Source organism: Cyprinodon tularosa, unplaced genomic scaffold (assembly GCF_016077235.1).
Source record: "Cyprinodon tularosa strain WSP-4 unplaced genomic scaffold, ASM1607723v1 ctg325, whole genome shotgun sequence".
Classification (NCBI taxonomy): domain Eukaryota; kingdom Metazoa; phylum Chordata; class Actinopteri; order Cyprinodontiformes; family Cyprinodontidae; genus Cyprinodon; species Cyprinodon tularosa.
The window spans coordinates 25,524-53,239 of NW_024039036.1; the positions used below are offsets into that span (position 1 = coordinate 25,524).

The following is a 27,716-nucleotide window of genomic DNA, read 5'->3' on the forward strand; positions in this document are numbered from 1 at the left end:
CTTCTTCTTCTTCTTTTCTATTATGGCGGATCGCAAGCAACTTTAAGGTGCATACCGCCACCTACTGTACATGAGTGTGTAGCAACATTACCTTACATCAAATTCTATTTTTTTTATTTTGTATTCTGTACATAAATAAACAATGCTTTCCTTAATCTGTGAATATCTTATATATTTCCTTCATTTCCCAATATTCCTTTCAGACTCCATTCTTGGCCTGTCCTTCCACCCATCCTTCTTGATTTTTCCCTTTCATGTTCATAAGTTTTACAGTTCATCAGTACATGTTCTACATTTTCTTTGTCTCCATATCCTGCACATTCATCATAATTTTTCCTCCCTATTAAATATAAATTTTCATTTAAATAGGTATGACTCTTAAACTGATCATTATTACTTCCTCCCTTCTGTTTCTCTAATTAATGATTCTATTTAATACTGATTTTTGTGCCTTATATAATCCTCTTCCTGTCTTATCTTCATTCCACCACTTTTGCCATGTTTCCATTTCTTTACTCTTAATAAGTGATTTACCTTCCCCTTTCCCAAAAGTACTTCGTTGGATGCTGTCAAGCTGGCTTTTTAAGGTCGGTATTATTTAAATGTTGTTCAATCCCAAAATAACTTTATTATAACTCGACCATAGCTGTAGTTTTACTCAACTTTATGTTGCTTCAGAAACGTTATTTACAACATGTATCATTATTTACGTATCTATCATATTTTTGTGGTTGTGAATAATAATAGTTTTGTGCAGTTGTTTGACATTGATTGTTTATTTGTGCAATTTTAAAGCTTGTCAGCTTCCCGTTGACAAAAGAAATGTATAATGATACACAATCTATTGTCGATGGTAAGTTCCTTCTTCTTTCTCTCCTCATCAACACATCTTACTTCTTCACTACATACATCACTATGAGTAATAACACGGTCATGTGCAATACTAGTAATTTAGGTGAGCAGCATTGTAAAATGTAAACAGGGGTGGATTTAGGAAATTTGGGGCCCTAGGCAAGGACAGGCAGGGGGCCCTCTGAATTGAGAAGACAACACATTAAACAGACCCATTATACAGATACAGAAATTTTGATAGAATAGACATACATTATTTGCTCTAGGTTTTGCCCCTCTCTTTTTGTCCCTTTTCTTTTTTTTCCTCTCTATGTTTTGTACTGACTTTTCATGCTGTCTCAATAGGAATGAAACTAAACTCACTAAGCTGATTGCTCCTTCCCGTGTTTCCAAAAAGGCAACAGCAGAAGTAAATAACCCAGTTCCTTCTTTTCACTGTAGACAAGTCATGATCTACTTATCTGTTCTCTATTTTTCATTTGGATGAAATAATAGCTGCATGAATCATGACAGCAGACAAGAGGAGAGCAGGAGGCGGGGTTACCAATCTTCTTGCTCTGGAAAGCAGAGTTCCCTGCTTTTATATCTTGTTGTTAAAGTCTCCATTATACATTTGGCGCTAGATGCTTTTTTTTTTTTTTTCTTTTAATAAAAGCGCTAGAGGGGTCTGAAAAGTCACTGAACACACCTGTGCCTTAGACACACTTAATATTATAAGCATTCTGATGGCGTTTCAACTAAGGGATTTTTATCAAAAACATATTAATGTGCAATAATAGGCAACTGCTTAGTTTTGTCTAATGGTAAATCTGCCCCTTAATGTAAATACTGTTGATTGTATATACTGAAATCCTTATCTTATTTTATTATTCTCCTTATTTTATTCCCATATCTTATTTCACACTATTTTCTGGCGAAAATTCTCAGTGGTTTGTGTTTTAACTTTTCTGAATCAGTTATATGGGAAGAGACTAATTTTACTGTGTGGGTTATAATCTTACCAATTTTATTCTGTCTTATTATATTTTATTTTGCTCTATTGTACTTACTTGCTATTGTGCTGCAAGAAAATAATTTCCAGCAAGGGATTAATAAAGTAATTCCGATCTCTGTTTTACCAGTCAACCAATGTTGCTTCTGTTAACTACACATATGTGAATATTTGTCCCCTATGTTTAGGCTGTTTACACTCTTTTATTACAGCGTAAATAACAGTCAAAAGTTATTAAAAAGCTTGTAAATATGTTGTTTATGCTTTTGCATATTTTAATCAAATATTTGTTTGTAAATGGCAATGATTAACTGTAACTACAGTATTCTGCCACATGGTGGAGTTAGACTTCCTCTGGGTTAACAGAGCTCAGTGACTAGATACTATTCCAAATGCAAAGCTTAAATAAAGTGTATTACTTAAAAAAATAAGAAGAATCTTTTTGTTTTGTTTTGTTTTTAAATATAGTAAAATACTACCTACAGTTGTGCAATATTTTGGAGACTATCGTTTCAACAATGATATGTCAGTGTGTTGTTTATAGAAACTGATTTAGCTCTGCATCATAACATATCAGCATATTTAGTGCATGTAAATATTTGGATCTGCTGTTTATGGAGGGGAGCAGAATTTAAACTGTTCTTTAAATCAGCAGTTACTTATAGCAATGCAATTAGTTTCTTATATCCCTATTCTGCAACAATCCTAAATGAAGTGGACTCCTCTGGTGAAAGGCGAGTCACTTTAGAGTATTTCTGATTTCATACTCTGATTATTCAGAAGGACAGAGGAACTGTTCTTACCTCGTCTAACAGGAACTGATCCCTTTCATGATATGCTGCCTTTATTGCTTAATATTCACTGTGTCCGGAGTGGGGAAACATTTCAGATCTATTTAGTAATATGTAAAAGAAAATTCTGAACACTATGCATTGCTATTTGTAAGTTATAATTTACCTCTTTATTTAGTTTTTTTTATAAGAAAGCACTACTTTCTTACTTAAGCACATATCTTCAACTGTATAGTTCACTTAATATCTTGTGAGAACATCGAAATACAGACTGAAAAAAATGTGTGAAATATAAAGTGTGTTTTGAACTGTTTTATAGAAATATTATAAACATATTTTTTGTGAATTTTATAGAATAAGTCTATTTCTAAGGGAAATTTTGAGGTTATAACCCTTTAAATTGGAGTGTACGGGGGTATTTGAAAGCAGCATTTGTCATTTGTGGAAGGCGGGACTTAATGCGACTGTAAAATAAGTATCCAATCAGAGGCTAGATATTTCCATAGCAACTCCAATCAGCGATGAGGGACTGTCTCATTGGGAAGGTAGTGGTCGTGGTTAGTTGCTGCTAGAAGACGCAAGTGCTTCCTCCAGAGCTTCCCCGCGGCCGGGGCTTACAGAAAAAAAAAAGATAAAATATATAGACTTATTTATCCGTCAAGCTCACCGTGGGCGACTCTTTTCTGCTTTTGCATGATAATTCCACAAACCAGTCTGAAAGACGAGCCTAATCTCCTCTGAACATAATAGGGACACGAAATTACAATGCCATCCCCAATGGAGGGATCTTCCAGAGAAGGTGACCTGTTTACTGTGAAACATGAGCTGAAACATGGTAAGTAAACTGTCAGCCTGCTGAAACTTAGCGCAGTATAATGTAATTTGGAGTCATATACGTATATATTTAATGTATACAGACGTCACAGGAGAAATGATTCCAGGTTAGCTTGCAGGAGTCAACTGTCACTGTCAGTTGGGCGTTTGAAGTGAGCGCTAACACGAGCGTCGACGTTACTTGGAAATAGCAGAAAGACTAAAGATGTCCCGTTAACGCTGCTGAAACTCATGCAAACTACGGTTATCTATGCGGGTTAAAAACTGCAGCTAACTGCTAACCACGGTGTTCCTATTAGCTTAAACTGATACTTGTATCAGAGCAAGCATCAATACTGTACTAAGTTTAACACCTTCAATATAACTTGTTATGTATTAGCAATTAGCATTAGCAACTAAAGTACAAAGACACAAATAATGGGTTATTTTTATTCAATTAAATGATTAAGACAGTATAACTACACCTATAAGCTCCACTGTAACTAATCATGAAGCCAACTCATGGTGAAAAAATTGATATTTATCTGAAACATAATATACCTTAAGGTTAAATTAGATAAGAAATATGTTTTCATTAATCTTGTGCATTGTTATCTTGTCACAGAAATAGGTCTAAACAAGTAACAACACATACAATAAATAAATAAAAGTTGTTACTGTCATGGTTGCCTCAAACACTTCCATCTTCAGTGTAAATTATGTTGGATTTATTTTACAATTAATTAGTATGTAGTGATGTCATTTGCCATTTGTTAAAAGGTGGTATGGTCCTATTACATTAACTGTAAGATGATGTCATGGTTTCTTGGTAACTCACAGTGTTAATATAAACATTTTGAGGTAAATTGTTATCTAGAATATTGTGTTTATAACTAGAATAGGCAAAGTTTATAACAACTGATCCAAGATATAGGTGTGATAAAGTTGTCTCTGATGTATATTGATGGGTTGTTTTCATGTGACTGGATATATTTCTAAAAAGCCCGTTAAAGGAATAGTACACCCAAAACATGATTAGCCTTCATTTTCTACTCACCCCCATGCTGAACAACACTCTGGAGTACTTTTTTGATATCTCAAATGCATCTGGAGATCTGGGAGGCTTCTTGCTGTCTGCTGACATTCAAATAATGGAGGTCTATGGCGCCCGAGACAGAAAGGTCCATAAAAGTCCACAAAAAACGTTTCAATATTCCTCCATACTGCTCGTCCAATGTATTCCAAGTGTCCTGAGTGGGTAGCACCAAGAATTTACTCGAAACGAAGTCATTTAGAATGTTTTTAGAGCATAAACAGTAGTGTATAGGATTTCCTGAAAGCGCGCGCCTGCGCGATCACGACGCTACGGAAGCCGGCAGACCAAACCAGCGCATTCAGCTCGGCAAAGAACTCATGCTCTTCCTCAACACTGAAGTCCTCAGACATTTTTCTTTCGTGGTTTCTTTCTTTGCACAGGTAAACAGCACATTTCTTCTTCTACGCTTGCATTATTGGCAGAGCAGACGCTGAATGCGCACTTTCGTCTGGTTTGGTCTGCCGCGGTTTCCGTAGACTCGTGAACGCGCTTTTAGGAAATCCTATACACTACTGTTTATGCTCTAAAAACATTCTAAATGACTTCGTTTCGAGTAAATTATGGACGCTACCCACTCAGGACACTTGGAATACATTGGACGAGCAGTATGGAGGAATATTGACACGTTTTTTGTGGACTTTTATGGACCTTTCTGCCTCGGGCGCCACAGACCTCCATTATTTGAATGTCAACAGACAGCAAGAAGCCTCCCAGATCTCCAGATGCATTTGAGATATCAAAAAAGTACTCCAGAGTGTTGTTCAGCATGGGGGTGAGTAGAAAATGAAGGCTAATCATGTTTTGGGTGTACTATTCCTTTAATTATGTTCATTTTGATTCATAGACATTATCTAAGCGTTGTAATTAAAAGTTGCTACCACACAGAATATTATCCATAACTATCTATTTTTTTTGCAGTTCCCATCTTTATTGAGTAAAGCTGTATAATCAGCAGGTTTGATGATTGGACTTTTTGCTCAGTTGTCCCACCTGCAGTTGGCAGGGTAGCAGAAATGCTGCTTAGAGCTTTCAAACTGCAGCATTGCCTCCACACTCTGTCCTCTTATGTTGCTCATCATCAGAGGTATTTCCAACAAGCTGATTTTGATGTGGAGTAGCCTTCTATTAGCCTGTTGCTGCAGTGTACTAAGTAGGGATCAAAGTTTGTTCTTCTATGTTGCATACAGACAGAGATAGTTGGAAGGATGTAGAAATGTTATCAGTTGTGAAACTAGCTTTTTTCTAAAACCTGACTTAGGCTGATACCAGAAACCAGCTTAATGCCAAGAGAATTGCGCGGGAAATACTTTTCAGACATTTGGTGTTAGGCAGGAGCTATAACAGTCCAAAGTGTTTGCAGCTTGCAGTTCCTTCTGCTTACAATAATAGTAGTCACAGATTAATTACACATTGCATTGACATATATCAGTAATGCATGTGCAGATTACCGCCATTTAGTGCAGGCAGCTGCACCTTGAAGTTTTACTCTTGAGTTGCAACGCTTTTATAATGACAGTGTTTCTGTTCAAGCTGCAACATGAATCTGCTCCTTTACTGTCCTGACTGAAGCATGCAGTGTATCTAGTTGTCAGTGAGCCCAGCTTAATGTGTTTCACTTGATTTGAAATTAAAGCTACAATGACCACAACTTAAAAAGGAAGTGAAAAAAACACGTGGTTGTATTCAGAGCTTACAATTTCTAAGCAAGATTTTCACATATATATATATATATATATATATATATATATATATATATATATATATATATATATATATATATATATATATATATATATATATATATATATATATATATATATATATACATATATATATATAAAAACTGGTATTTACTAGATTTCTGTTTTGGTTGATCCTTTAGAGAACCAGCCTTCTATATATACTTTTTTTTGTCTTTCTAAGAACCTTCCCCTCCTGTAATTTGAAGACGTTCCTCTTGACCTCGCTGCAAAGCATGCTCTGGTTGGACGTTTCTGTCGGTCTATTAATAACCACAAAAATCAAACTTGGCCTTGGCAGGGCGAGCTTGACAAGGAGGTTATGCAACCAGAATCCCTGACCTCAAATTTGAAGGACGGCACTGTTGTTTTCGAACAAGTTATGATGCATTTAAATATTTAAATGGTGCTTTTTATTCCTGCATCTAAAAAGAAGGGGGAAGGGAAGTCAGTTTAAAAAAAAAATCTAATTGGCTGGGTCAATTGTTCAGTCGCCCATTTTCAAACAGTGAGACAGAAGGAATGCATTCACTACAATGGGCATGCATATCTGACAGCATGCCATGCTCAGTCAGCTGTACTAGGAGGCTGTGACTAAGGAAGATGTGTAGAGTAACTGGAGGTGGTTTGCTGGATTCACTGAAGCTCTTTGATGGGATTAAAGGATGAATGTCTCAGCAGGATCTTGGAAAAAGTCATCCATGCGTTTATCTGTTGTCTAATTGATTATTGCAAAGGTGTCCGCGAAGGATTGCCTAAAACGTTCAATCAGACAGCTAAAGCTGATCTAGTTGATCTGCGTCCTTGTTAAAAATACTAAACTAGATCACATCAGAGCAGCTCTGAATAGACTTTAAAACTCTTTTAAAAGTCTATAAATCACTAAATAGCTCAGCAGCAAAATACGTAACAGACTTGTTGCTGTATCAGCCCTTCAGAGCCCTCCGGTCGTTTGGTTCAAACCTGTTCTCCATCCCTAAAATTGGAAGCAAACAAGAAAAACATTCAGTTCTTGTGCTCCACTTATCTAAAACAACCACCCAGAAAACTGCAGTGTTGCTAAGACCCTGATTTCTTTTTAAACCGCAAAAGTAAACACTATTGATTTTTAGCTCATAGTCCAACTTTTCTATGCCTTCATTTATGTCTCTGCTATGAACTTATGCACTTTGAATTGTGTTGCTGCTACAGTGTCCTATACAAATAAACCTGCCTTGCATTGATGACCTTTAGCTATCTAAGCCAGCATTTTTGCCTGTATTTGCATATAGGATTGTTTTTTGCTTTATGATATGTGGTACACGGTTCAACAGCGATAATTGAGGCCTTTCTCTATTTGTTTTGTTTTTGTTTTACTTTAGAGTAATTGTTAGTGTACAGCCTATATGCCACTGGATTTCTAGTCAGTTTAACTGGTCCTCTTGCTTGTACTGCTCGATTTTCTCAATATTATCAAGAATTACTTAACAGCAATTCTTAATGAGATGCCTTGCAAGACCAAACATGACCCTCAAACCTTTTCACATGTTGAGACAAACAAAGCTAGTTTAAACAAGTTTAAACTAGCGATCCGATCTAGGCCCGCTAGCTGGAAGTAAGGACTTTTCTCCACAAAAGTACAATCCCCTGACAATAGGCTCTTAAAAAGAGAACATGAAAGGTCATGGGTTATCCGTCAAATTGCATTGGTCTGTCATCAGATTACTTAAACATCACAGATGTTTGCCACATGGTTTCATTTTAGGTCCAACTCTCTTTTCAATCTATGTAAACAACATGGGTAAAAATAGTCTCCACCTCTTCCTGAAGGCCATGCTGTAAGCTGTCCTTCCTTCCTTCCTTCCTTCCTTCCTTCCTTCCTTCCTTCCTTCCTTCCTTCCTTCCTTCCTTCCTTCCTTCCTTCCTTCCTTCCTTCCTTCCTTCCTTCCTTCCTTCCTTCCTTCGTTTGTTCATTCCTTCATTCCTTCCTTCGTTCGTTCGTTCGTTCCTTCCTTCCTTCCTTCCTTCCTTCGTTTGTTCATTCCTTCATTCCTTCCTTCCTTCCTTCCTTCGTTTGTTCATTCCTTCCTTCCTTCCTTCCTTCCTTCCTTCCTTCGTTTGTTCCTTCCATCGTTTGTTCCTTCCATCGTTTGTTCATTCCTTCGTTTGTTCATTTCTTTGTTTGTTCCTTCCTTCCTTCCTTCCTTCCTTCCTTCCTTCCTTCCTTCCTTCCTTCCTTCCTTCCTTCCTTCCTTCCTTCCTTCCTTCCTTCCTTCCTTCCTTCCTTCCTTCCTTCCTTCCTACGTTTGTTCCTTCCTTCCTTCCTTCCTTCCTTCCTTCCTTCCTTCCTTCCTTCCTTCCTTCCTTCCTTCCTTCCTTCCTTCCTTCCTTCGTTTGTTCCTTCCATCGTTTGTTCCTTCCTTCGTTTGTTCATTCCATCGTTTGTTCATTCCTTCGTTTGTTCATTTCTTTGTTTGTTCCTTCCTTCCTTCCTTCCTTCCTTCCTTCCTTCCTTCCTTCCTTCCTTCCTTCCTTCCTTCCTTCCTTCCTTCCTTCCTTCCTTCCTTCGTTTGTTCCTTCCATCGTTTGTTCCTTCCTTCGTTTGTTCATTCCATCGTTTGTTCATTCCTTCGTTTGTTCATTTCTTTGTTTGTTCCTTCCTTCCTTCCTTCCTTCCTTCCTTCCTTCCTTCCTTTGTTCATTCCATCGTTTGTTCCTTCCTTCCTTCCTTCCTTGCTTCCTTCCTTCCTTCGTTTGTTCATTCCATTGTTCGTTCCTTCGTTCCTTCGTTCCTTCCTTCGTTCCTTCCTTCCTTCCTTCCTTCCTTCCTTCCTTCAGCCTGTTTGATGGAGTCAAATGTTTTATGTTTTGTTGCTGTATTTTATGTATTTTGCTTATTTTCTCAAATTTTTTTGTTTGTGTTTTTTTTTCATATATGTCGCTCAAAAGTTAGATCTTGACTCTCAGTGAGATGACCTGTATCAATAAAGGTTAAATAAAGAATAAAAAAAAAAAAATAGCAATGAAACCCGGGAGCCGAATATCTCAATTCAATTCAATTCAGTTTATTTATATAGCGCCAAATTCACAACACATGTCATCTCAAGGCATTTTACAGTTCAACCAGATCATACAGTCAAATTGATACAAAGTTTTCTATCTAAGGAAAACCAGTTGATTGCATTGACTCATTGACTCAAATACAATCCCCCACACTAAGCATGCTTGTAGCGACAGTGGAGAGGAAAAACTCCCTTTTAACAGGAAGAAACCTCCAGCAGAACCAGGCTCAGTGTGAGCGGCCATCTGCCGAGGCCGACTGGGGTTCAAGGAGACAGAAGCAGAGATACAAAAAGCAGCTGTAAAAGGCGGCCCCGTCCAGGAAACACACAGCCAGGCAGACGAGCTCCAAGGCAGCTCCCATGCCAGAGGACGAAGAGAGCACATCCACTCAGTCACGGTCAGAGAAACAGGACCACACTGGAAAACAGGCCGATCTCCAACATCTATTAACAAGGGTGTTGATAGAAGCAGCACAGCTGATGTTTTTTCCAGGATGACGTCACAGCCAAACAGGAACAGACGAGGCAAAGCTACTCTGAGGAAAAGCAGAGAGAGCAGAAGGTTAGAGATTGAACTAACAGATTCTGCAGAATAGGAGAACAGAGAGAGAATGAAGCAGAATGATGAAATGGGGGTCCCTATGTCCTCCAAAAGTCTAAGCCTATAGCAGCATAACTATAGAGATAGCTCAGGATAACCTGAGCCACCCTAACTATAAGCTTTATCAAAAATGAAAGTTTTAAGCCTAGCCTTAAAAGTAGACAGGGTGTCTGCCTCACGGACTAAAACTGGTAGTTGGTTCCACAGGAGAGGAGCCTGATAACTAAAAGATCTGCCTCCCATTCTACTTTTAGAAATTCTAGGAACCACTAGTAAACCTGCAGATTGAGAGCGAAGTGCTCTGTTAGGAACATAAGGAACAATCAGATCTCTGATATAAGATGGAGCTTGGCCATTTAAGGCTTTATATGTGAGAAGGAGGATTTTAAATTCTATTCTTGATTTAACAGGAAGCCAATGAAGAGAAGCCAGGATAGGAGAGATATGATCTCTCTTTTTCATTTTCATTAGAACTCTGGCTGCAGCATTTTGGATCAGCTGAAGGCTTTTAACTACAGTTTGTGGACTTCCTGATAGTAAAGAATTACAATAGTCCAGCCTTGAAGTAACAAATGCATGGACTAGTTTCTCAGCATCACCCCTGGACAGGATATTTCTAATTTTTGCAATGTTCCTCAGATGAAAGAAGGAAATTCTAGAAACCTCTTTGATATGGGATTTAAATGACAGGTCCTGATCAAAAATAACACCAAGATTTTTTACTTTATTATTTGAAATCAGTTTAATCCCATCCAAATGAAGTGACTGGCTAATCAGTTTCTTTTTCAGAGACTCTGGTCCAAAGACTATAACTTCTGTTTTGTCTGCATTCAGAAGCAGAAAATTAAGAGTCATCCAGGTTTTTATGTCTTCAAGACATGCCTGTAATCTATGTAATGGGTTAGCTTCATCTGGATTTATAGACAGATATAGCTGGGTATCATCAGCATAACAGTGGAAATTAATCCCATGCTGTCTAATAATTCTACCAATTGGGAGCATGTATAAAGTAAAGAGAATTGGTCCTAGCACTGATCCCTGTGGTACTCCACAGGTAACCTTTGAGCGTGTTGAAGATCTATCATTAACATGAACAAACTGAATTCGATCAGATAGATAAGATTTAAACCAGTCTAGTGCTGTTCCTTTAATTCCAACAAAATATTCAAGTCTTTCTAAAAGAATATTATGGTCAACTGTATCAAATGCAGCACTAAGATCCAACAGGACGAGCACAGATACAAGTCCATTATCTGAGGCCATGAGAATATCATTAGTGACTTTCACCAGAGCTGTTTCAGTGCTATGATGAGCTCTAAAGCCAGACTGAAACTCTTCAAAAAGTTCATTATGGTGGAAGTGATCGCAAACTTGTTTGGCAACTACTTTCTCAAGAATTTTGGATAAGAAAGGAAGATTGGATATAGGTCTATAATTGACCAAGTCATCTGGGTCAAGAGACGGTTTCTTAAGCAGAGGTTTAATTACAGCAATCTTAAAAGCTTTAGGTACATATCCCTGTAACAGAGATAGATTAATCACATCTAAAATGGAGGAGGAGATCAAAGGGAATACCTCCTTAAATAACCTGGTTGGAACTGGATCTAACATACAAGTTGAAGGCTTAGATGAAGACAATAATTTTGCTAATTCAGAGAGTTCAACTGGATCAAAGCAGTCTAAACCCGGTTCAGATTCCATGACTACCTCAGGTACAATCGCGGATAGAGGAGTGCTTATGATCTTATTTTTAATAAGATCAATCTTATTTATAAAGAATCCCATAAAATCATTGCTGCTAAGAGCAGGTGGAATGGACGGTTCAACAGAGCTATGGCTCTGGGTGAGTTTGGCAACTGTATTAAAAAGAAATCTAGGATTATTCTTATTCTCCTCTATTAATGAGGAGAAGTATGCTGCTCTTGCTTTACAAAGGGTCCTCTTATACAGCAGTAAACCATTTTTCCAGACTAGGAAGGACTCTCGCAGGCCTGTGGAGCGATATTTTCTCTCCAGTTTCCTAGCATTTTGCTTAAAAGTACGCAGCTCTGCATTAAACCAAGGAGCAAGCTTTCTATTTTTAACGGTTTTCATTTTCAAAGGAGCTGCGTTGTCTAAGGCAATACGCAGAGAACTAGCAACCCCCTCAACAAAATCATCAACCTGTGAAGGGGAATAAGCTAAGCTTTTGCACTCTGCAGCACTGCTCAGTGACACAGAGCAGAGAGAAAGTGAAGCAGATTCTTTAAAATTTATAACTGCACTATCTGATAAAGATCTACTAAAATTGAACCTTCTTTTGGGGGAGGAGAACTCTGTTAAAGTAATCCTGAAGGTTATTAGAAAGTGGTCAGAGAGGACAGGGTTGTGAGGAAATACTGTTATTTCTTCACATTCTATGCCGTATGTCAGCACAAGATCCAAAGTATGAAGATGAGAATGCGTGGGACTATTCACATTTTGAACAAAGCCAATAGTGTCTAAGATAGCATTAAAGGCTGCTCTTAAGCTATCGCCTTCAATGTCAGCATGGATGTTAAAATCTCCCACTATGATGACCCTGTCAGTATTTAATACCAAATCAGAAAGGAACTCTGAAAACTCATCTAAAAATTCAGAGTAAGGACCTGGTGGACGATACAAAGTTACAAAAAGAAGAGGTTTTCTTGCCTTGAAATTTGGATCAGGGAAATTAAGGGTTAAATGTTCAAAAGAGTTGTAGGAATTAATTGTTTTGGGAGTAATCAGTAAGTCAGACTCGAAGATTGTTGCTACTCCTCCTCCTCGCCCAGAACTTCTGGGGATGTGAAAATTTAAATAGCTTGAAGGAGTTGCCTCATTTATGCTCACATAATCCTCTTGCTGCAGCCAGGTTTCTGTAAGGCAAAACAAGTCAATGTGATTATCACAAATCAAGTCATTAACTAGTAGACTTTTAGAGGAAAGCGATCTTATGTTAAACAGACCGCATTTAATTGTTTTAACTTTTTCCCCAATTGGAGTTATTTTGATTTTAATTAGATTATCATGATTTACTCCTTTGGGAATCTTTGCTAATTTATTAGATTTTGGTCGTGGGCAAGACACTGTCTGGATGGAGTAAAGAGTGGGTAACAGTAGAGAAGCTGCAGAGATGTGTGTTAAACTACAACTCTGCTTCCTGGTCTGCACCCTGGGTGGTCAGGGTTTTGGAGGACTAATAAATGTGGCCAGATTCCTAGAAAGAAGAGCTGCACCATCCAAAGTGGGATGGATGCCGTCTCTCCGAATCAGACCAGGCTTTCCCCAAAAGGATTGCCAATTATTAATGTAGCCCACGTTGTTTTCAGGGCACCACCTAGACAACCAGCGATTGAATGACGACATGCGGCTAAACATGTCATCACTGGTCAGATCAGGGAGGGGACCAGAGAAAATATCTTTATCTATATCCTTTATTCAGTGCAAAAGAAAACTGCAGTAAATTCGCTAGTTTTGGTCAGAAAAAAATCACAATTGAGCTTTTTAATTTATTTATTTTTGGTGAAATCGCACAGCCCTATTATGATCATTAGTTTTTAAGTAATTGGATTTAGTTATAAACTAATACTCAACTGTTCCTCAATAAAACTATTCCAATGCAGCTCTGCCTTTACGCTTCTTTCATTATCTCGCTCCACTAGGGATGGGAATCGAAAACCGGTTCCTGTTCAGAACCGGTTCCATATTATCCGATTCCATGGCATCGTTTGGCAGCTCGCTGAATGATTCTTTTTGCGATTCCCGCAGCACCAGAGCCTAGAGCGCCGGCTCTGGGGAGCACGACTTACGTCACGTTTTTTACGCAAGTTACGCAAGTTACGCAATTTGGAAGAACTATTCGAGGAGGAAGACAACGAGCTGCGGTCACTTTGTGAATCAAAGCCCCGTCTTTCCTTAGCCCAGAGGGTGGATCAGGAAATCCACCTCTATAAAAGCTTGCCCTCCATCCCCTGCAGGGATAGCGCCACACTGTGGTGGTGGAACAAGCAAGATACGCTGCCCTTGCTATCTGGACTGGCTGAAAACTACCTCTGTGTGCAGGCTTCCTCCACCCCATCTGAGAGGGTGTTCTCCACGGCTGGAGATGCCTTAAGCGCTGAAAGATCCTGTATCCTTCCAGATGAAGCAGATATGCTCATCTTTCTGCAAAAGAACTGTTAATTTTCCGGCTACTACTGTTTTATAATTAGTATTTTTTGTTATTTAAAATAGGTTATTATCCCATCATTTGTTATTAGACATTGTTGGTTATTAAGTTTGTTCTTTTATTCATTTTTCCTTTAAACACAGATGTTACTCCAGTTTCACATTTCCTGTGGACATCTTGATCTTGTTGAGTTTGTAAGATTGTGCAATAGTTAAGTAAACAAAGTTGATGCTGATAATCAAACTGTTTGTTCTCCTTTTTCCCCCAAATTGGAATCGAAAAAAGAATCGATAAAGAATCGAATCGTTTCATAGAATCGAAAAGGGAATCGGAATCGTGAAAATCTTTTCAATTCCCAACCCTACGCTCCACTCATCTTCCCATTTACTCTGACCTGCTTCATGTCTGAGGTGAAGAAAAGCATTTCTACAGCCTGATGCTGATATTTGCTATGAGGGTGATGTCTTCTGGGTAATATGCTGTGTTTACCACAACACAGAGTAGTTTATATGTTGGTCATAAAGTTCAATTTAAGTCTTAGATCTCCTTCTCATATATCTTTCTATATGTTGAGTAATGGAGACATTAACGAGAAAGCTGCTGAGGTCCCCAATGGCTTCTCTCATTCACTTCAATCATTGCTTCAGTAATCAGCAATGTAGTTATTCAGTAAATGGAATTTTCTATTAAATGTTATGAAATTTAAATATTTGGAAAATCTGTACCAATCCATTTCTTTGCCTTCAGTTGCTTAGAGTGAAATCAGTTCATCACTTTTTGTTCTTAGATGTCTCTTCATTAATGATAACCTAGCTCACTGTGTACTGCAATATCACCAGCTGCAAACATTTAGTGTCTTTTTATTATTGGTTGTGAAATATGATTGTATTAAATTGCGTAAATTTCGCTGCCCTTTAAAGCAAGGTGCCTACCCTGAGGGGTTGATTGAAATAAGAGCTAGTTTTTAGAAGAAATGTATATCATTTGTCATTTGTTATCATCAAATTTAAATGATAGAAAACGATTAAACAGTTTTGTCAGGAAGAAATTGGAAACTGATTTTTAATACTTTAATACATATTTTTTATACTTTCCAGCCCTACCTAAACTTTCCATGAACAGAAAAACGGCTTTTTTATTCTTTACCGGAAATATCAAAAATACATTCAGCCACTTGAAGTATTTCTGATTTAAAAATAAACTCGACCAACTGGGAACTCTAAAATGTTAAGGCAGGATCCTCCAACATTTATATTATGAACGTGTTGGAACTTGGTAACTTATCTAATATGACTTGCTGATTTTTTGCATTTAGTTACAGTAGTTTGTTTCCAACTTATAGGCGCTGTATTGAATGTTAGTTTGTGTTTAATCAGTTAATAATTGTTTTTTAATGTTCTTCTTTCTCCCCAGCCAACTTGACAGGCCATATTGAGAGGGTTGGTATCGAAAACTTCGAGCTACTAAAGGTGCTGGGCACAGGAGGTGAGTAGAACTGCCTCAAAGTCACACAGAAATCAACTCTAAAGCAGCAGACTCTTCTTTTTGATTCACACTAATTAATGAAGGCTCTGTGGAGCTTCTTGAATAATTGATTTTAAAGTTTTCCTTGACACAGAATCAAAGAAACCAAATGATCTGTTTCTATGGCTGCAAGGACAACAACACCAGCACTCCTTGTTTATAAAGATGTTGATTTTGCTCCTTTATTAAGGCGGCAATTCTGTCCCGCCTTTTGCTGAATGTTTAAAAAGGGCATCTTACTGCAGCACGAAAAGGACAGGCAGTAAATATTTACCTTATAAATCCTGCAAATGATACTTTTCCTAAGAATAGGTGGGTCATAGAAACCATTTCTGCTATGCCTTTGACCTGAACTTTGCCCTATTTTTTTAATTTCTCCACCAGCATACGGGAAGGTGTTCTTGGTTAGAAAAGTGAGCGGCCACGATGCCGGGAAGCTGTACGCCATGAAGGTTTTAAAGAAAGCCACCATTGTGCAGAAAGCAAAGACGGCTGAACACACACGAACGGAGCGGCAAGTGCTGGAGCACATCCGCCAGTCTCCCTTCCTCGTCACGCTCCACTATGCCTTTCAGACTGACACCAAGCTGCACCTCATTCTTGGTTAGGACACGTGAGGCTGAACTGTCTGTAAAGTCCTGTTTATTTTCTGTCTGGTTTCATGTAAATAACATACGCTTTCTCATATCATAGATTATGTAAACGGGGGGGAACTTTTCACACACTTGGTGCAAAGGGTGCGATTTAAGGAGCAAGAAGTAGCCTTGTACAGCGGGGAAATTGTCCTGGCGCTAGAGCATCTACATAAGGTATCCTCTGCTTTTTAATCTAAAAAGAAATATCCCGCTGCCGTCTGTTTAACCTGTGCTTTTCTGTTGCCTTCTTGCAGCTGGGTATTGTCTATCGGGATCTAAAGCTGGAGAATATTCTACTGGATTCAAATGGTCACATTGTTCTCACAGATTTTGGCCTCAGTAAGGAATTTGATCAGGTATGGTTCATCTTCACAATGTTCACATTTATTATTTGACCAGATGGATACCAAGTTTTTGTTCCTACTACAAATACCTGAAGGACATGATTTCTATGGCAATGTAACAAATAATTGCTTTAAAGGAATAGTACACCCAAAACATGATTAGCCTTCATTTTCTACTCACCCCCATGCTGAACAACACTCTGGAGTACTTTTTTGATATCTCAAATGCATCTGGAGATCTGGGAGGCTTCTTGCTGTCTGCTGACATTCAAATAATGGAGGTCTATGGCGCCCGAGGCAGAAAGGTCCATAAAAGTCCACAAAAAACGTGTCAATATTCCTCCATACTGCTCGTCCAATGTATTCCAAGTGTCTTGAGTGGGTAGCGTCCAGAATTTACTCGAAACGAAGTCATTTAGAATGTTTTTAGAGCATAAACAGTAGTGTATAGGATTTCCTGAAAGCGCGCGCCGGCGCGTTCATGACGCTACGGAAGCCGGCAGACCAAACCAGATGAAAGTGCGCATTCAGCGTCTGCTCTGTCGATAATGCAAGCGTAGAAGAAGAAATGTGCTGTTTACCTGTGCAAAGAAAGAAACAACGAAAGAAAAATGTCTGAGGACTTCAGTGTTGAGGAAGAGCATGAGTTCTTTGCCGAGCTGAATGCGCTGGTTTGGTCTGCCGGCTTCCGTAGCGTCGTGATCGCGCAGGCGCGCGCTTTCAGGAAATCCTATACACTACTGTTTATGCTCTAAAAACATTCTAAATGACTTTGTTTCGAGTAAATTCTTGGTGCTACCCACTCAGGACACTTGGAATACATTGGACGAGCAGTATGGAGGAATATTGACACGTTTTTTGTGGACTTTTATGGACCTTTCTGTCTCGGACGCCATAGACCTCCATCATTTGAATGTCAGCAGACAGCAAGAAGCCTCCCAGATCTCCAGATGCATTTGAGATATCAAAAAAGTACTCCAGAGTGTTGTTCAGCATGGGGGTGAGTAGAAAATGAAGGCTAATCATGTTTTGGGTGTACTATTCCTTTAAGTGGAAAGGTGTCAAAGGTTATTAGTTCTCCATCTTTCTATCTTTAGCTATTATATATGTTTTCATTCTTGCTTACCGGGGAAAGTTTCCATCTGAGAGCCAATCTGGCTCATAACGTGTCAATGTGTCGAATTCTGCTGTTTGTACGGGGCAGGGCCTGAAGCACAGATAAGTAGTCAGAGAGTTATTGCTTTGCATTTGGAAAAAAGGCCGACATTTTTGCGTGTTTTGCAGCAAGTAGCAACACCTTTTCTGTTCTCTAATGGTAGGAGTGTGTTCACCCGTGTGTATTCATGTCCGGGTTGAATTCCTCTGTGAGAAATAAAGAAAACACATACACACACGCGGACAAAATTCTAGGCACCTCTAGTTGAATGAAAGGAAAAGCCGCAATGGTCACAGACATAACTCGAATCTGACAAAAGTAATAATAGAAAACAATTCTATGAAAATGAACAAATGAAATTTAGACATTGCTTTTCAACCATGCTTCAACTAAAAGAGATGTTTAAGGAGATTAGAAAGATAAGTATTAGGCATGCACCGAAAATTAATTCTCAAAAAATGAGGAAATCAAGATCAAAAACCTTAAATACAGAGAGAAATAATTATGTCAAAAAGAACCACAGCATTATTGGCTACGATTTGTACTAAACTCTAACTAAAATCAAGGCATTTCAATAAATCAATTATAAATGTATCAAAATGTTTATATACCACTGCCATTTTTATTCTCGGCAGAGTCACTGGAAAACGTTCTTGCCTTTTCAAACATGTCCTCCACAGACGGAGCGGACACATTTGCTGTCAGTTTCCCCTTTACCATGTCGCATTCTTCTCATATTCAGAATGGTGATGGGGAAGTTTGGATTTCTATGGCATCATTTTTGGGCCACTGACCTGAGCACAGTGAGAATGATATACAGTGTTTAAAAATTCAGTCCTTTCCTTCACATGCTCAACAACTTTTCTGCATGCAGGAAAGTTGCTGCTGTTTGGTTGAGATCCCTTTAACCTCTACTGGATGTGCTGGTTGTCACCTCATCGCAAGTTTTGGCCGTGTTGTTTCGGCATTAAATGTCTATTAGACAAAAAAAAATTTACTTTTCAGACATTTTTAACTGAAAATGTTCTATGGCTGAATTTTCGGTTCATCCCTAACAACTATGTTAAAGACTATAAGATTGTCTTTGAGCAGCTTGATTTTCCCGTGACTACAGCTGCACGTATCATTTAGAAATGTATGAGCCATGCACTGTAGCCAACCTCCCTGGATGTAGCTGCAGGAGGAAAAACTGATGATAAATCGGAAACATGATGATATAAATGTTAACAAAAAAGCCCCAACAAAAATTGGAAAGAGATTAAAGGTCAACTTCAAGCTCAAGGAACATCAATATCAGATGGCACCATCCATCATTGTTTGAGCCAAAGTGGACTTAAAGGGGAACGCCGTTTATTTTTTTACATTGGACCCTTGATTTTATGTTATTCCATCATGTTTGTCATGATGGGTTCACTGAAAGCGACCCAAGAATGCAGAACACCACTGACGGACACAAGGATGAAAGTTTAACAGTTTTATTAATGCACAAGCACACTGAATATACGGGTTTTGGTTCGGGGCCTGGATTCTGGTTCACCGGAGTCTGCGTGAGAGACAGTTCAGTTAGCGTTGCCAAAAGAGGTTTGATTTCCAGACGTTCACAGATTGTACCTTGAGGGTTCTTGAGGTTAGCTTTGGGAGAGTCACTGTTGGTTCTGGAGAAGAGTTCATCAGCAGAGTCCGTTAGCTGCTTCAGCGTCTCACGTCTAATTAGAACAGACCTTTGCTTTGGGTTTCCCAGCTCTAGTCCAGAGCTGCTTGGAGGTTCTCTGTGAATCTTCAGGTTTGGCTCAGAGGGTCGGCTCGGCAGGTTAGCTCTTCTAGAGCTTTCACAGAGGAGGCACAGGTTTCCTGGAAAACAGACACAGGGGTTAGAATCCTAGCTGGATTCAAAGTCATCGAATTACTCTGAGGATCTAGGCTTAAGCGCTGACCAACTGGAACAACACTGCGGCGTTGAGGCAAGGTCTGAAGACAGCTTAAGTAGTGGATCCTCTGATGATCTTGACGAGCTGCAGCTGCTTGACGAGCTGCAGCTGTGCAGGAGGCTCCCTCAGAGGATCCGCGGCGGACTCTGCTGGAGAAAGGTGGAATTTCTCCAGCTCCCAACAGTACCCCCCCCTCAACGACCGCCCCTTGGCGGTCCGGAAGAGGTTGATGGGCAGGAACGCTCGTACTCCTCGATAAGGGCCGGATCGAGGATGTATGAGCCTGGAACCCACTGGCGATCCTCCGGTCCGTAGCCCTCCCAGTCGACGAGGTACTGCCATCCGCGACCTCGTCGACGGGAGTCCACAATGCGACGAACCGTGAAGGCCGGATGTCCATCGACCTCCAGGGCGGGTGGTGGGGAGTCGGACGGTGGGCACAGAGGGCTCGAGGAGACAGGCTTGATCTGAGACACGTGGAAGGTGGGGTGGATCCGGAGGGACTGAGGTAATTGGAGACGGACGGCTGAAGGATTGATGACTCGGGTGATCCTGTAGGGTCCGATGAATCTAGGGGAGAGTTTTCGAGACATCCCCTTTGGACAGCCATACCTCCTGGCCTTCGGAGTACTCAGGGGCTGGGCGTCTCCTGGCGTCGGCGAAGCACTTAGTGGATTCTGTAAACTGGTTGAGAGTGGCGATGGTCTCCCTCCAGATCCTTTGGCAACAGCGGATGTGATGGTTGACGGACTGCACCGAAATCTCTCTCTCGTCTGCGGGAAAAAGAGGTGGTTGATAGCCGAGACTGACCTGAAAAGGGGATTGTCCAGTGGATGCAGATCTGAGGGAGTTATGGGCGTCTTCTATCCATGGAAGAAATTGGCTCCAGTCCACGGGGTTGTTCGACGTGAGGCAGCGAAGGGTGGATTCCACACTGCAAAAACAATCCAGAAATAAGTAAAAAATGGCTTAAATTAAGTATATTTAGCCTTAATTTGAGCAGGTAAATAAGATGATTTGCCAATGGAATGAGTATTTTCACTCTTAAAATAAGATAGTTAGATAATATTTACTTGAAATAAGACGATAAAATAGTTTTTTCTTATTTTAAAAGGAAATTGTCTTGTTCCATTGGCAAAGTGTCTTACTTACCTCCTCAAATCAAGGAAAAACACACTTATTTTAAGAAAAAATAACTTATTGAGATTTATATTTTTTGCAGTGCAATTGCTGATTCATACGCTCAGTCTGACCATTCGATTGGGGGTGGTAATGTCGGACTCCGTAATTTTCTCTGGTCCCCTCCCTGATCTGACCAGTGATGACATGTTTAGCCGCATGTCGTCATTCAACCGCTGGTTGTCTAGGTGGTGCCCTGAAAACAACATGGGCTACATTAATAATTGGCAATCCTTTTGGGGAAAGCCTGGTCTGATTCGGAGAGACGGCATCCATCCCACTTTGGATGGTGCAGCTCTTCTTTCTAGGAATCTGGCCACATTTATTAGTCCTCCAAAACCCTGACCACCCAGGGTGCAGACCAGGAAGCAGAGTTGTAGTTTAACACACATCTCTGCAGCTTCTCTACTGTTACCCACTCTTTACTCCATCCAGACAGTGTCTTGCCCACGACCAAAATCTAATAAATTAGCAAAGATTCCCAAAGGAGTAAATCATGATAATCTAATTAAAATCAAAATAACTCCAATTGGGGAAAAAGTTAAAACAATTAAATGCGGTCTGTTTAACATAAGATCGCTTTCCTCTAAAAGTCTACTAGTTAATGACTTGATTTGTGATAATCACATTGACTTGTTTTGCCTTACAGAAACCTGGCTGCAGCAAGAGGATTATGTGAGCATAAATGAGGCAACTCCTTCAAGCTATTTAAATTTTCATATCCCCAGAAGTTCTGGGCGAGGAGGAGGAGTAGCAACAATCTTCCAGTCTGACTTACTGATTACTCCCAAAACAATTAATACCTACAACTCTTTTGAACATTTAACCCTTAATTTCCCTGATCCAAATTTCAAGGCAAGAAAACCTCTTCTTTTTGTAACTTTGTATCGTACACCAGGTCCTTACTCTGAATTTTTAGATGAGTTTTCAGAGTTCCTTTCTGATTTGGTATTAAATACTGACAGGGTCATCATAGTGGGAGATTTTAACATCCATGCTGACATTGAAGGCGATAGCTTAAGAGCAGCCTTTAATGCTATCTTAGACACTATTGGCTTTGTTCAAAATGTGAATAGTCCCACGCATTCTCATCTTCATACTTTGGATCTTGTGCTGACATACGGCATAGAATGTGAAGAAATAACAGTATTTCCTCACAACCCTGTCCTCTCTGACCACTTTCTAATAACCTTCAGGATTACTTTAACAGAGTTCTCCTCCCCCAAAAGAAGGTTCAATTTTAGTAGATCTTTATCAGATAGTGCAGTTATAAATTTTAAAGAATCTGCTTCACTTTCTCTCTGCTCTGTGTCACTGAGCAGTGCTGCAGAGTGCAAAAGCTTAGCTTATTCCCCTTCACAGGTTGATGATTTTGTTGATGGGGTTGCTAGTTCTCTGCGTATTGCCTTAGACAACGCAGCTCCTTTGAAAATGAAAACCGTTAAAAATAGAAAGCTTGCTCCTTGGTTTAATGCAGAGCTGCGTACTTTGAAGCAAAATGCTAGGAAACTGGAGAGAAAATATCGCTCCACAGGCCTGCGAGAGTCCTTCCTAGTCTGGAAAAATGGTTTACTGCTGTATAAGAGGACCCTTTGTAAAGCAAGAGCAGCATACTTCTCCTCATTAATAGAGGAGAATAAGAATAATCCTAGATTTCTTTTTAATACAGTTGCCAAACTCACCCAGAGCCATAGCTCTGTTGAACCGTCCATTCCACCTGCTCTTAGCAGCAATGATTTTATGGGATTCTTTATAAATAAGATTGATCTTATTAAAAATAAGATCATAAGCACTCCTCTATCCGCGATTGTACCTGAGGTAGTCATGGAATCTGAACCGGGTTTAGACTGCTTTGATCCAGTTGAACTCTCTGAATTAGCAAAATTATTGTCTTCATCTAAGCCTTCAACTTGTATGTTAGATCCAGTTCCAACCAGGTTATTTAAGGAGGTATTCCCTTTGATCTCCTCCTCCATTTTAGATGTGATTAATCTATCTCTGTTACAGGGATATGTACCTAAAGCTTTTAAGATTGCTGTAATTAAACCTCTGCTTAAGAAACCGTCTCTTGACCCAGATGACTTGGTCAATTATAGACCTATATCCAATCTTCCTTTCTTATCCAAAATTCTTGAGAAAGTAGTTGCCAAACAAGTTTGCGATCACTTCCACCATAATGAACTTTTTGAAGAGTTTCAGTCTGGCTTTAGAGCTCATCATAGCACTGAAACAGCTCTGGTGAAAGTCACTAATGATATTCTCATGGCCTCAGATAATGGACTTGTATCTGTGCTCGTCCTGTTGGATCTTAGTGCTGCATTTGATACAGTTGACCATAATATTCTTTTAGAAAGACTTGAATATTTTGTTGGAATTAAAGGAACAGCACTAGACTGGTTTAAATCTTATCTATCTGATCGAATTCAGTTTGTTCATGTTAATGATAGATCTTCAACACGCTCAAAGGTTACCTGTGGAGTACCACAGGGATCAGTGCTAGGACCAATTCTCTTTACTTTATACATGCTCCCAATTGGTAGAATTATTAGACAGCATGGGATTAATTTCCACTGTTATGCTGATGATACCCAGCTATATCTGTCTATAAATCCAGATGAAGCTAACCCATTACATAGATTACAGGCATGTCTTGAAGACATAAAAACCTGGATGACTCTTAACTTTCTGCTTCTGAATGCAGACAAAACAGAAGTTATAGTCTTTGGACCAGAGTCTCTGAAAAAGAAACTGATTAGCCAGTCACTTCATTTGGATGGGATTAAACTGATTTCAGATAATAAAGTAAAAAATCTTGGTGTTATTTTTGATCAGGACCTGTCATTTAAATCCCATATCAAAGAGGTTTCTAGAATTTCCTTCTTTCATCTGAGGAACATTGCAAAAATTAGAAATATCCTGTCCAGGGGTGATGCTGAGAAACTAGTCCATGCATTTGTTACTTCAAGGCTGGACTATTCTAATTCTTTACTATCAGGAAGTCCACAAACTGTAGTTAAAAGCCTTCAGCTGATCCAAAATGCTGCAGCCAGAGTTCTAATGAAAATAAAAAAGAGAGATCATATCTCTCCTATCCTGGCTTCTCTTCATTGGCTTCCTGTTAAATCAAGAATAGAATTTAAAATCCTTCTTCTCACATATAAAGCCTTAAATGGCCAAGCTCCATCTTATATCAGAGATCTGATTGTTCCTTATGTTCCTAACAGAGCACTTCGCTCTCAATCTGCAGGTTTACTAGTGGTTCCTAGAATTTCTAAAAGTAGAATGGGAGGCAGATCTTTTAGTTATCAGGCTCCTCTCCTGTGGAACCAACTACCAGTTTTAGTCCGTGAGGCAGACACCCTGTCTACTTTTAAGGCTAGGCTTAAAACTTTCATTTTTGATAAAGCTTATAGTTAGGGTGGCTCAGGTTATCCTGAGCTATCTCTATAGTTATGCTGCTATAGGCTTAGACTTTTGGAGGACATAGGGACCCCCATTTCATCATTCTGCTTCATTCTCTCTCTGTTCTCCTATTCTGCAGAATCTGTTAGTTCAATCTCTAACCTTCTGCTCTCTCTGCTTTTCCTCAGAGTAGCTTTGCCTCGTCTGTTCCTGTTTGGCTGTGACGTCATCCTGGAAAAAAAACATCAGCTGTGCTGCTTCTATCAACACCCTTGTTAATAGATGTTGGAGATCGGCCTGTTTTCCAGTGTGGTCCTGTTTCTCTGACCGTGACTGAGTGGATGTGCTCTCTTCGTCCTCTGGCATGGGAGCTGCCTTGGAGCTCGTCTGCCTGGCTGTGTGTTTCCTGGACGGGGCCGCCTTTTACAGCTGCTTTTTGTATCTCTGCTTCTGTCTCCTTGAACCCCAGTCGGCCTCAGCAGATGGCCGCTCACACTGAGCCTGGTTCTGCTGGAGGTTTCTTCCTGTTAAAAGGGAGTTTTTCCTCTCCACTGTCGCTACAAGCATGCTTAGTGTGGGGGATTGTATTTGAGTCAATGAGTCAATGCAATCAACTGGTTTTCCTTAGATAGAAAACTTTGTATCAATTTGACTGTATGATCTGGTTGAACTGTAAAGTGCCTTGAGATGACATGTGTTGTGAATTTGGCGCTATATAAATAAACTGAATTGAATTGAATTAACCAGAGGTGAGAGAGGGTTTGCAGCCGAGAGCAGAACAGAAAGCCTTCCAGACCTGGGAGATGAATTGCGGGTCTCTGTCCGAGAGGATCTCTTGGGGAATGCCGTGTAACCGGAAAACATGCTTGATGAGAAGCTGGGCTGTCTGGAAGGCCGTGGGAAGTTTTCTGAGGGGAATAAGATGGCAGGACTTCGAGAATCGGTCAACAATAGTGAATATGGTGGACATACCTCGAGAGACAGGGAGACCGGTGACGAAATCGATGGCGATATGGGACCAGGGACGCGAGGGAACAGGAAGTGGTTGAAGGAGGCCAGAAGGAGGTTGGTGTGAGGCTTTGTTACGGGCACATGTGGGGCAAGCCAACACATACTCCTTTACGTCCCTGTGGAGAGTTGGCCACCAGAAGCGTCTGGAGATGAGAGCTGCTGTTCTACTGACTCCTGGATGAGCAGAGAATTTGGCGGTATGCATCCACTGGATGAGACGGGACCTGACGGAAGATGGAACATAGGTACGGTTAGGGGGACCGTTACCTGGATCGGGTTCAGTGGCCAGGGCTGAGTTGATGAGGTCAGTTATTTCCCAATTGACTACTCCCACTGTACAGGTAGCCGGAAGAACAGGTTCAGGTGTCTCGGGATGATCGACGGAGTAGAGACGAGAGAGAGAATCGGGCTTCACATTCTTGGATCCGGGTCTGTAGGAGATGATTAGGTTAAACCGAGAAAAGAAGATTGACCACCTGGATTGGCGGGGATTAGCTTGTTTGGTTGACTGGATGTAAGCCAGGTTCTTGTGGTCTGTCCATACAAGAACCGGGTGCTCAGCTCCCTCCAGCCAATGCCTCCATTCCTCCAGCGCCAGTTTGATGGCCAGAAGTTCTCGGTCACCCACATCATAATTTTGCTCAGCGGAAGAAAGCCTACGGGAAAAGAAAGCACAGGGGTGTATCTTCTGATCTGAGTCTAGTCTCTGGGATGGGACTGCTCCAACACCGGAATCTGAAGCATCCACCTCAAGGATAAATTGCTTAGCTGGATCAGGTTGCATGAGGACTGGTGCTCTGGAAAATAATGACTTTAATTTTTCAAATGCTGCTTGAGCCTCGGGAGTCCACTGAAAACTGCGTTTGACAGAGGTCAGAGAAGTTAATGGAAGGGCGGTCTGGCTGTAGTTTCTGATAAATTGACGATAGAAGTTAGCAAAACCCAGAAACCTTTGTAGTTGTTTGCGGTTCTCTGGAACTGGCCAGTCTAAAGCTGCCTTAATCTTGTCCTCGGATGGTTTAACCTGGCCGCCCTCGAGCACAAACCCCAAAAAGGTGACTGAAGGTTGATGAAATTCACACTTCTCGGCTTTCACGAACAGTTTGTTCTCCAGCAGTCTCTGTAAAACAAGACGGACATGTTTCTTATGTTCTTCGAGGTCCTTGGAGTAAATGAGAATGTCATCAATGTACACGAAAACAAACCCGTTGAGAAAGTCTCTTAGAACATCGTTAACGAGGGCCTGGAAGCAGGCTGGAGCGTTGGTTAGACCAAAGGGCATAACGAGATATTCGAATTGGCCCAAGGGCGTTTTGAAGGCAGTTTTCCATTCGTCGCCTTCACGGATCCTAAGGAGATGATAAGCGTTTCTTAAATCCAGTTTAGAAAATACAGTAGCTCCCTGTACGGGCTCAAAAGCAGAGGCAAGAAGAGGCAGTGGGTATTTGTTTTTAATAGTGATCTGGTTCAAACCTCGGTAGTCAATACAAGGTCTCAGGGAACCATCCTTCTTTCCCACGAAGAAGAACCCGGCGCCCAATGGAGAAGATGAAGGGCGAATTATTCCAGCAGCTAATGATTCGTTTATGTATTTTTCCATTGTTTCTCTCTCGGGCTTAGAAATGTTATACAATCTACTGCTAGGTAAAGGAGCACCAGGTAAAAGTTCAATGGCGCAATCGTATGGTCTGTGTGGAGGTAGGGACGTCGCACTGACCTTACTGAAGACTGGGGCTAGATCATGGTACTCAGAGGGAACTGAAGAAAGGTCAGGAGAGTCCATCTCCCCCCCACCTCTAGGAGACCCCACCAAGGGGGCAGCAGAACGAAGGCATGTCTCGTGGCATGAGATGGACCATGATTCCAGGTGACGTTTAGTCCAGTTAATGTGAGGATTATGCTTCTCCAACCATTCGAAACCGAGCACCAGCGGGGAACATGCAGAGGGAAAAACAAAAAATGTTATAGTCTCTTGGTGGTTACCTGACAGAAGTAGCTCGAGGGGCTGAGTTTGGTGGGTAACTTGATGGAGTCTTCTTCCGTCAATAGCGGATACATTGAGAGGCTGAGTCAGGGGAATGGTTTCAATTTGGAGTTGCTGGACGAGGTTTGAATCGATAAGGTTACATTCACAACCTGAGTCGATAAATGCTGAGAAGGAGAGGCTCTGGTTAGCACAGAATAGTGTGGCAGGCAGCAACAGTCGAGGAGATTTCTTAGTGTTTATTTGGCCCGCCAGACTCCTCAGATCTTCTGGCGGGCCCAGGCTTTTGATTTAGCCGGGCAGGAAGCAATGAAGTGTGCACTCTCACCACAGTACATACACTATATTGCCAAAAGTATTTGCTCACCCATCCAAATTATTGGAATCAGGTGTTCCAATCACTTCCATGGCCACAGGTGTATAAATTCAAGCACCTAGGCATGCAGACTGTTTTTACAAAC

At 40.4% G+C, this 27,716-nt stretch overlaps 1 protein-coding gene across 1 annotated transcript in view; it reads left to right on the forward strand.

The window, feature by feature from the left end:
- The first annotated feature begins 3,178 nt into the window (after positions 1-3,178).
- The window catches only part of rps6ka5 (ribosomal protein S6 kinase, polypeptide 5), a 51,625-nt gene continuing 27,087 nt past the window's right edge, over positions 3,179-27,716 (forward strand). Inside the window, exons 1-5 of the mRNA XM_038293378.1 lie at positions 3,179-3,469; positions 15,506-15,577; positions 16,001-16,219; positions 16,310-16,425; positions 16,506-16,607. Of these exons, the coding sequence (XP_038149306.1) occupies positions 3,400-3,469; positions 15,506-15,577; positions 16,001-16,219; positions 16,310-16,425; positions 16,506-16,607 (579 nt within the window). The 5' untranslated portion in view covers positions 3,179-3,399. The remainder of the gene's footprint in view (positions 3,470-15,505; positions 15,578-16,000; positions 16,220-16,309; positions 16,426-16,505; positions 16,608-27,716) is intronic.